The 10,630-nt window shown below is 49.2% G+C and overlaps 1 protein-coding gene across 1 annotated transcript; it reads right to left on the reverse strand.

Annotated features, from left to right (window-relative positions):
* Positions 1–9,207: 9,207 nt before the first annotated feature.
* LOC138525886 (nucleoplasmin-like) lies at positions 9,208–10,104 on the reverse strand. The gene has a single exon (XM_069636174.1). The coding sequence runs from the start codon at positions 10,102–10,104 to the stop codon at positions 9,208–9,210; it is 897 nt and encodes a 298-aa protein (XP_069492275.1).
* Positions 10,105–10,630: the final 526 nt, after the last annotated feature.

The following is a 10,630-nucleotide window of genomic DNA, read 5'->3' on the forward strand; positions in this document are numbered from 1 at the left end:
TAAGAGGCAGGCACCTGCAAAGCTACCTTCAAGCAAGATTGGCCACATGGTCAAGTGCAACCTACGGATGAACTAAAAACGCCTAACAATGAGGCTTCTTAACGGACACTGAGAAACTATGCCCATGTTCGGGGCAGCTCATACTAATGATGATACTGATAGTTTTGCTGGAACTGGGCCTGTCTATCGAGGGCCATGGTCCCCTAGGACCAAATGGATACTGATCACAATAACAGCTTGCACTGCAATCATATTGATACCTGTATTGTGGTGCCTGTGGTACCTAAAGCATATGCATCTACTTGATACTCTATTGCCAACTGCAAGTGTTTCTACTGTGCCTCCACCATATGTGCATTTGCATACTCTTCGTCCCCAGGACGTTAAACAGAGGGGGTTACGACAACAACCCTCTCTTGATGACACATGCCATTCTGAACAAAACTAATTGCTGGGTCTGCTCACATCTGCCGCAACATGGGGAGAGGGGATTGGGTTGGTACATACATCCTCTCCCTTTAACTACTGCCTGTATTGCCTCGCTTAGGGCACTATTCTTCGGCAGGTGGAATGATAGCATCACTGGAAATTTCGACGGTCCGAATATCAATGAATTCGAAAGGTTAGTGCTAGCACCCCTGGAATGTTCCGTGTTTGTGAATAGGAGCAAGCCAAATGTTGCTTCTACCAGACCTGTTGATGGACTGTCTAGACCTTATCAATCCATGATTACTTTCAAGATGGCTCCTGTGGGCAATAAGGATGCCATGCCACCTTCTTACACTATTAATCATAGTCCACACTCCGTCCTATTCTATATACGAAAGGAGGGTTCCCGACCAATTGGCTAATTCGATAGATGCATGAACACAGCTGTATTGGTGAGTGAAGATAGCCATTGTACATAGGGGGTCCCGTCTATTTTGTCTGTGGTGACAAAGCATATCCATTGCTGCCAAGCGACTGGAAAGGTACATGTTATTTGGGGATACTCCTGCCAGGTGTATATATTGCTACTACTGCTGACGTGTCCAAGACTCATCCCCGACAGGTGAGGATGGTGACACACCCCTAAAGAGTCTGGGTGACGTTGCTAAATCCTTTATACCATTCTGAAGGCAGATAATAAACTCACACAGGGCATTCGGAAACTGCCCAGGGTTTTAGAGAAAACCATTAACGAAACTACAGACATCCTATACAATATGACGTTGGAACAAAAAGCTATTAGACTAGTAGCCCTCCAAAACAGGATGGTACTAGACATTATTTTGGCCGAGCGTGGTGGTGTTTATAAAATGGTGGGATTTGCGTGTTGCGTTTACGTGCCCGATTCCTCCCCCAGTATATTCAAAGCAATAAAAAGGCTGCACACCTTAAGCACCGAACTACATGTTCCCGATGGAAACTGGAACCTTAGTGCAAGTGTTCTGGGATTTGTTACGGACTTGGGGTTGGAAAATATTTTCGGTCTTAGCATAGTATTATTCTGTTGTTGCTGCATTCAGTGTCTAACTGCCATTTGCTCTATGATAGGGGGTAGCTGTGCACAAGCCGTTGGTAAAATGAAACTGAAACCTAGCACACGCCTGCCTAAGAATATCAATAACGCCTTAGTAATGCAGGATGTTACTATAAAGGAATTCATGACAATCAATGATTGTGATGATAACGATTCAGGGTGTTCCGATGACGATAGATGGTCTTCTGATGATGCTCTGTTCGGATAAAGCTCTTGGCTTAGGCCAAAAGGAGGGTTTGTGAAAACATTTCCTATAGTACCACCTGATGATATGTTGGCCTAAGCACATTCGCTTCACACAATAATATCGCAGTGATTGAACCTGAATAAGCTGACTGAAGCCATTTTGTTCTATCCGCCATTTTGATTACTCTGTTCTATGCTCCATGCATAGATTTGTATTTTTGGCTTGTACGCAGTAAGAGACCGCTGCATGAATCTTAAGATGCTTACATAGGCAGGAATGGTGTAGCTGCTAAAACTTATTGGGCATCATTATGACCCAGGCGCTAAGTGGTTAACGGCGCCGTAAAAGGCTGCGGCGCCGTTAACCACTTAGCGCCTTACTACGAGGTCCCTTTGCGGGACCCGACATGAACGGCTGGTCTGGACCAGTCGTTAAAGTAGGGACCCGCAAAGGGACCTCGCAGGCAATTACGGTACTGCAATTTGCGGCACCGTAATTGCCGCCTTCCCCATTCCATTTGAGCCCTACGGGGCGAAAATGGGAATGGGGAAGGGCCATGGTGAAATGGGGAAATACTGCCCCGCCAACCTTGGAATGGGGTGGTATTTCCCCATGGCGGACTCGTTACAACACCGGCACCAACCATAGTGCTAATAGCGCCATGGTTTAGCACCGGTGTTGTAATGAGGGCCATTGTTTGTCTTACACTGTAGAACCTTGAAACTATACATGAGCACGACTAATAAGTAATGTAGGTGCCATCCTGTCCCAGCACTGCCTTCCTCAGTAAGCAGTCAAATAGAATAATGTGCAGCTGTACGTGCTCCTCCACAGAAACCCTTATTTACTTAGGATTGGTTGACCTCAGACCAAGAGAGCAATAGCAGAGAATGTGCTAGGAATGCTACCTTGTAGTAGAGAACGCGATATGCCCCCGCATACGGATTTGCCTTCTTCCCAGACAGTAAATTGTCTCGGGGAAGACGGCAGAGAATGTTGTAATAATGTTTAGGTAAAGCTAATTACGTAGTTAGGTTGTGAACCCTAGCTCTTGAGTTACATGCAAGGGGGCTGGACAATGACTTCCAATACTGTGAATCAATGTATAAATGTATGTACTTGTTCATTGTTCGCTCTCTCGCCCCTCCCGGTGTCTGCAAGCACACATCGCGGGGTGTTGGGGAACCGAGCGGCTGCTTGTTATTGATAAATGCATTTTTGACTCTGAACCTCGTGACTGGTGTATCTCTATTATGTGGTAGTAATCGTATCTCTCCAGCTCTGAAATCTGTCCACTGGCTCCCTGTGGATGCAAGGATTAAATTCAAAACCCTCTGCATTGTCCACAAGGCTTTCTGGGGCCTGGGTCCAAAATACCTTCAGCAATCCCTCGGCAAATACCTTCCTTCTCGAACTCTTCACTCCTCTACCTCTAGCTCCCTCAGGGTCAGTCGTTTTTCAAAGAAACAAGCTGGGGGCAGATCTTTGTCTTTGGCTGGGGCCTCCCTCTGGAACAGCCTCCCTGCCACTCTAAAACTTGAGGAGAACCATCTCCGGTTCCGGAAGCACCTCAAGACCTTCCTCTTTTCTTCTGCATTCGCTCCCCCTCTCCCCTGCTGATCTGTTCTCGGCACCGTGCACCTGGCCACCCTCTGTCCTCCGGGCTCAGGTACCTGCTCACCCTCCTGCACTGCCTACGGGCCACCCCTTACACTTGGGTCTGTAGCTGTACCCAAACAGCCAGCCCCCCCCCCTTTTTCTTCCTACACTTATCAGACCTACCCTGTCTGCTGCCTTAAACCTAGCACTTGCCAATTACTGGCTGCACTACCACTGTTTGTTGCCTTTTATATTTTTATCATCATTTATCTGTTTCTCCATTGCTTCGCACTTTCCACTTCTCCCCCCTTAACATGCACTTTTCCCCTCCCCCTCTCCCATGCACTTGCACGTTCTCAATGTCACTGGGCCTACTAAGATCGCTGTTTTGTTCTCCCGTTCCCCTCCCTTGGCTTGTCACGCTCTGAAACACTCGTGTACGAGTGCGATAGAAATAAAATATCAATCAATAAAGTAGTAAAGCTTTATTCCGTTTTGGTTCTTTCAGTAGGGGCCTTTAGACATTAGAGAATACAACAATGATCAATGCAGGCACGTAGTGTAATGGTGCTGCAACTTGCCCGAATATTGTGTGATGAAGGGGAAGCCTGTGGCACCAGCGACCACAAGGTCCCGGGAGCGCCACCTGCTGCTCGCCACACAGCCAAGCGGCACTCCCGGGGCCATTCTCATTTGTGCATGCGTGTCTGTTGATACAGTGGTGCTGGTTGTTAGGGGCGGAGCTTGTTGCTGAAAACAGTATAACACGCTCAATCTTCAGTAAGATCTAAGAATAAGGATCAACACACTATTAGGGTAACAACGTAACCTAGCTATCTGTACGCATGTGTGAGCACAAGTATTAGCGTAACAACAGAATAAACAGTTCAAGAGTGTCCACAAGAGGCATGGTTCAACGCAGCTAAGCAGCACTTCCAGGGCACTTCTCGGTTGCGCGCCTTTACCATAGCCATATCTGGGCACATAGGGCCTCATTCCGACCCAGGCGGTAAGTTACCGCCTGGGTCGTACCTTTACCACCATGGCGTAAACTATGTTTACGCCATGGTGGTTGGCGGACTTACCGCCCCATTCCGAGGTTGGCGGGGCGGTAAGTCCCCAATCCCCATTTACCCTTCCCCATTCCCATTTTTGCCCCATAAGGCATAATGGGAGTGGGGAAGGCGTTAATTACGCCACCGTAAATTACGGTGGCGTAATTAACAAGGTCCCTTAGCGCCATGGATTTTAACACCTGCTAAAAGCAGGTGTTAAATCCTCCATGGCGCTAAGGGACCTCGGAATCAGGCGGTAAGGGTCGGCGCTGTTTATGCTGCCGTAAACCCCTTACCGCCTGGGTCGGAATGAGGCCCATAGTTTTGTTAAGCAGTAGTGAGTCAATAGCTCTTCCCACCTCCTCTGCTGTAATCAGGGTTGCCAAGGCCTCCTTATCCTCCTCGGATAGCTGACATAGTGCTGCTCGCCATGTAGAAAAACTTTGGTTGGTAGGATTGAGCGTCTCTCGTTCCACTAACTGCCTCTAGTACACCTCCATTATACCTCTCCTCTTCCCCCAACCCCTTCTGCAGTTCACACCTCTTTGTAACTGAATAATATATTTCCTCTCCCACTGTTTGGCTTGGCTGCTGTTGCAAATGTACAACTAATCCCTGGGCCGATTTATCTACCCCATGGGCTTCCAAGCACCCGCTACACTTTTGCAAGTCCCTCAGATATCTCAGGATATTCTTGTGTGTGTGAGCTTTCACGGGCGTGGCTTGTTCTTGTTCCAATGTCAGCTGAACCAAATATCACGCTCGCAAGAATGCTGCTGTTTCAATAATTATTCCTCCCTAATTACGGCTTTGGCAGCGTCTCACACTACTCGCCAATCCCTCCCTTCTGTATCAGTCTCCCAGAAATAGTTCTGTATAACCTCCTTCATATGCGCCGAGTGCCGTATCCTTCAAAATGAATTCATGCAATCCCATGGTTTCCGTACTCTTGGGACTGCCCTCCACAACACCACTGGGGAATGATCAGAAAGATATCGTAAACCTATTGCCACAAAGTCTACCCTGGAAATCAGTGTAGTGGACACCATAAGCATGTCAATTCTTGAGAAGCTTATATTCATGCATATAAACGCATATAGGGGATTCACCACACAATTGAAACTCCTAGCACCACCACCTGACCCACCAAGCATCCTTCCCAACCAGATCCCCCATGCCTGTTCCTCCTTCATTGGGGCATAAAGCACCACTGGGCTAAAAAGCTGTTCCTCTGGCAGACCCTTCAAAATCAATCCCCAGCCCCAGGTCCAAGTCAACTCTGCTGCCAATCAGAATTCCCACCCCCCTTTTTTTGCTCCAGAAAACACATAGAACTTCTGGGGAAACATCTCATTTGTCAGCTGTCACCAGGTGCGTCTCTTGAAGGAACACAATGGAGGCTTTCATCTCCACCTCAGCATCAATTTCCTTTTTGACACAAATATTCATGGAAACCATTACCTCAACCATTTCCAGTAACAGGGTCAACCCACTCAACTCTCCACCACAAAAAGCAACCACCCAAAATATACACTCCAAAGTCCATTTTCATGCCACAGTGAAACTTTGACATAACCCAAAACTCCCCCAATCCTCCCGCCACACAACTCCCTCAAAAACACTCTCCTGCTGTCCACCCCCAGGGAATGGGTCCTCATCACAGAACCTTCGGGGAACCTCCCTCCCACAACCAACATAAAGGACCATTGTTCCCTTGTCCAGAAATCACCTCACCCTCCCAGGCACCCATCAGGAGACCAATGTATAACCATAGGACTTTCCTGGACAAGTGGTGCTGCCAGAGCATCAGGACCGCCCCCACCTTCCTTCTGTTGCCCACTGTCTTGCCCCTGCCCAACAATTAGGTGCAACAACTCAGATAGCAGCACCCTGCCCTCAAGAAGCTCGCTGTGTCCATGAATCCCTCGCTTTGCTTTTAGGATATGGCCGAGGAGGAGTACAGCCATCTTTTCAGGGAGAATGCCTTTCTTCCCCCTCTACTGTAACTTTAATACTGGTTGATGTAAGAATTATACCATCAGCAATGGACTCACCAATATGCAGGGTTCCTCCGAAAAGTCCAGGTATGAAGGTTGGCAAGTTAGATGGTGATGATTGTAGTAATCCCCCCGATTCAACTCTCTCACTTCCATGGCAATTATGGCCAGAAGGAGAGAGGATCTCCAGGGAAACCCTCCGGGGAATAAAACCCTGTCGGCAACGGATGGACGTCTAATGTTGATGTTGTGGCGAGCGGCTCATGTTCTTCGAGGGGGTTCTAGAATGTTGTGGCTAGCAGAAGAGTGAGAGAGTAGAAAGTTACTTCAAGGAAGAGTTGGAATCAGAAAGGGAAAAAATGATGAAAGACTTGAGTTATACCCTCAAGGAGACCTGTATGTAATGCAGCGTCTATCTTCAGGGAAGCCATTGCTTGAGAAGTGCCGCTAAAGGAACATTGGACATTTAGGCAGGAGGGTCACCTAACACTATGTTAGAGCTCAAGAAGCACGAGAGTGCCAAATGTACCTGGATGTAAGAGCAGAACTGCTTGCACCACCGAGAGGTGGGAGCATGTGCTGTTAAAGTAAACCAGTGAAAGATGGGAGCTGGAAAGACCTAAGAGCTGAGAATGAAAACAAGAGCTTGCAAACTTCTGAAGGGGGATATGATGGGGCCGCAATTGTAGTCCTATTGTACGTCCCTGGTGGTTCGGATCACGGTAGAGAGGGTAGCAAGGAAACCGAACTCAGGAAAGAATCTGTTCTCGTAAGCTGGCGGGGAAATGCTCCGATGGTTTCCAAAGGGAATCGCCGGATTCCGGGCTGGCAGCTGAAAAGGTCTGGAAATGAAAGGCAGAGATTTATAGATCGAGAGAAATTTCACTGCAAAGACAGAAAAAGGAAGCGAAAAAACCTAGTTTTCATACTCACGCAGCATTGATTCATGAGAGTAGCAACGCGTATGCACATTGTGGAGAATGAATTATATACAGGGCTGTGTAGAGGGGGCGTAGCTTCTCTGCTCCCAGATTCCCGAAAGACTGGACAGCTGCAGCAAGCGTGTCCCGCAATCTTGGGAGTAAAGATGGATGGCACGCGCATCCGAGTCCAACGATTCCAAAGGGACCAGCGCTTCCTGAGGGATGTGACATCTGCAGTCTGCACGTGAAGCCCGTCGGTCCAGTTCACCTTTGCTCATCAGATCAGATATGTGAAACGCAACCCAAAGGGTAAGGTCTAGCAGTAGCGGACACCTTTCTCATGCAGCCAACCAATAATCAACCTCAGGCTCTTCTGTCTCTGCAGCGTCAATTGGGCCAAATCCTGGAAAATTGTAATGGAGGCATCTCTGAACCGAACCACTGCCTGGTTCCTGGCAGCACTAATTCTTTCTTTCGTTTGGAACAAGTGGACCTTGGTTAGAACATCCAAGAATCAAATTCATATTCAGATATGCTGTTTACTCTGTGCGTGCAATCCAGAAGAGTGGACTTGGCCTGCCACTGTATGGTGGTTCTTCTGTCCATCCTGTTCGTGTAATGATGCTTTTAATGCCCCATAGGCTGTCCCTTGCCTTAAACGGCCCGTTTGGCCAGAGTTGCAAACCACACTCTCCTCCCTCCAGTAGTCAGCTGTGTTCCAGGGAAAGGGATCCCTCTGCTCTCCCAAAGGCAATGCAAGTAGCCTCTGGCTACTCGGGACACTCACATGTGTATTTGTCTATGTCACCGAGGGGTCTGCCTCTGTTGCCTCCTTTTACTACTTTCTCTTGGCACTTTAATCCCTCTCCTTCTTCAGGCCCCCATTGGAGAATGCATGCCGCCTGCGGCCCTTCACTTCATTTAGCAGCGCCCAGATAGTGTCAGCCTGCACTTGCAGCAAGGACTTGCACCGCTGCTTCCGGTTGGCACAGCTGTTCTTTCTGGGCTTCACCCTGAGACTAGCTGGGTCCTTCACTTATGACGTCCTGACAAACTGTCACTGTTGCAGGGCTATATATGCCCACCTGCGTCACTGCACTTTGCTGTGGCTGTCCCCACTACACTCTCAGCCGCTGGTGGTCTGCAAGGCATCTTGGTGCTCCAGGAGGCCCTCCAACACCCACTGGGTCCCAGCCAACATCGGAGCTCACATCGGCAGTGTGGGGGGAAAGGGAGCAGCACAGAGCTCACCAGCGACATCTCCATGGGTCTTTGGCCAGCCCCCCCACCCCCCCCATGACAGGTTATGAGCCCAGATCTCCTTTCTCTTGCAATTAGACATTTTATCTGAAAAATGATCTAGGAAAACCTCCCCAGACCCTTCCACTTAAACACTTCCCCACACATATCCACATTTATCTTTCTTACATGGGCTGCTCTATAGATTATCAATACTACAGACCAGTTTTTGCATTGTAACTGATCGATAATTGGAAGCCTAAATTCTTGAACTAAGTCCACTTTTAATTGCATCATTTTACCTATCTGCTACCATGTTGCTTGTTTCAAGTGCCATTTGTTTCGAAATTTGAAAATTCTCACAATCAAAGCCAAGTCAATCGTTTACACACAAAAGTCTGCTTAACAGAAGCCTTTTCTCAAGAAAGGCACCCCGCCCCCCCACTCCTTCAAAATCCAAACTCTAACAAAACAGACGCGACGGGATGGAAGCACGTTTTAATGTTAGGTTTGGAAATTAAAGTGAAGTTCATCTGTATATCATTCAAACACCAACAATAGGAAAAACGTGGCTATCAAATGAACACTAAAAAAGCTCGTCTCATTATGAACGAAGGAGAAACTAGCGCTACACGCTCAGTCACCTTCCCAGTAAGGTACCCGCCAAGAAAATAACAGCATTCATTCAACGTTCCTTGGTTGCTGGCGGCTTGTTTAAATTTTCTGACAACACAAACTCCCACAGATCCTCCACAATCTGTCCGCTGGTGTAAAACATGTAATAGGCGAACTTCCGAAACATTCTCCTCGTATTGGGGATGCGGCCGGGCTCTCGTAAGGAGAGGGAGACCAGTTTCGTTTTCATTTCTTCTACGAGGGGGGATTTCTCTTTCTGAACTAAGCTTGGCAGGGGATGCTGGGCTGCTTTTTGGGCAGTGCACACCGCATAGTTCCTATTGCTGGGGGGAAACGCCAACATCGGGGCTGTCATCGCGAGCCTAGTGTCTGTCTGCACCCCTAATGCCTTGGCGGCTGCTTCCCTCCTCTCCGCCGATGCCTTGGCGACTGCCTCCCTCTTCGCCGCTGCCTGGGCTGCTTCCCTCTCCGCCGATGCCATGGCGGCAGCTTTCCTCTTCGCCACCGCCCTGACGGCCTCAGCTTCGCGCTCCCTCAAGGCCACCAGGTGCTGGCCGCTGATGCACAGGGGCCCGCGACCCGCCGTGAGCCACAAAGTGACGGGCGGGGTCAGCTCCAGGCCTCCCAGGTACACGGAAGTGAGAAGGGAGGGCCGCATGGTGGCCACAGGCACTCGAGCTACCGAGCCCTCCTGGGTCTCCCCCTGAACCTCCAACACGTGCAGCTTGTCCCCGGCGCCGAGGCCCAGGCTGACCGTGCGCAGAGTGAGCTGCTCCCTCAGGTCATCGCCGCCCCCGGGGAAGGAGACCTTCCGCTGGGTGGCACTCAGCACGCAGCCGAAGAGGAAGCTGTGCGTCCGCAGAGGCGCCCCCCTCTGCTCCGCGGCCGCCCGGGCCTCCATGTGCAGAGGCGCCGGGCTCTCGCCCGCGGCCACCTGGGCCTCCATGGGCAGAAATCTCCCACAAACACACGCTTCCGCTGGAGGAGAAACCGCTGACAGCCGGAGCGGCCGTCAACACATAGAGTGCCGGAAGTGACGCATTATTTCCAGGTCGGAAGAAAAAATAAGCGCAATGGCCTTCCAAAACAAGCCCGAAAGAAGCTGACTCCCATCCAAATAAGAAGAAAAACAAGAGCAAACCTAAAACGCTGTGGATGGGTCTCAAAAGTTAGAAACATAACAATACCATAGACAGACATTCAGAACACAGTACTGCCATTTAGTATCTCTGGTTTCCATTTCTTGTAAATATGGTATTTAAAAGTATACAATTGGCATCTCCATACATACCAATCCTCCTGATTTTGGCTGGGCACTCTCCATTTTTTCACCCAAGTTAATATTTTGTTAGGTAGTCTACGGATTGAGAGTGTAGCATCGCTGGCTGTCACGCATAGCTCTCAACACACACGCTTTTGGCGGGTGTCACCCTCCTTCTAAAGGGCTGACTCACCCGCCAAGCCTCCTGCAC

This window comes from Ambystoma mexicanum, chromosome 7p (assembly GCF_040938575.1).
Source record: "Ambystoma mexicanum isolate Mex_15411 chromosome 7p, UKY_AmexF1_1, whole genome shotgun sequence".
NCBI classification, from domain to species: domain Eukaryota; kingdom Metazoa; phylum Chordata; class Amphibia; order Caudata; family Ambystomatidae; genus Ambystoma; species Ambystoma mexicanum.

Excerpts from the sequence above, each read along its gene's own strand:
- LOC138525886 (XM_069636174.1), bottom strand. The coding sequence starts at position 10,104 with ATGGAGGCCCAGGTGGCCGCGGGCGAGAGCCCGGCGCCTCTGCACATG.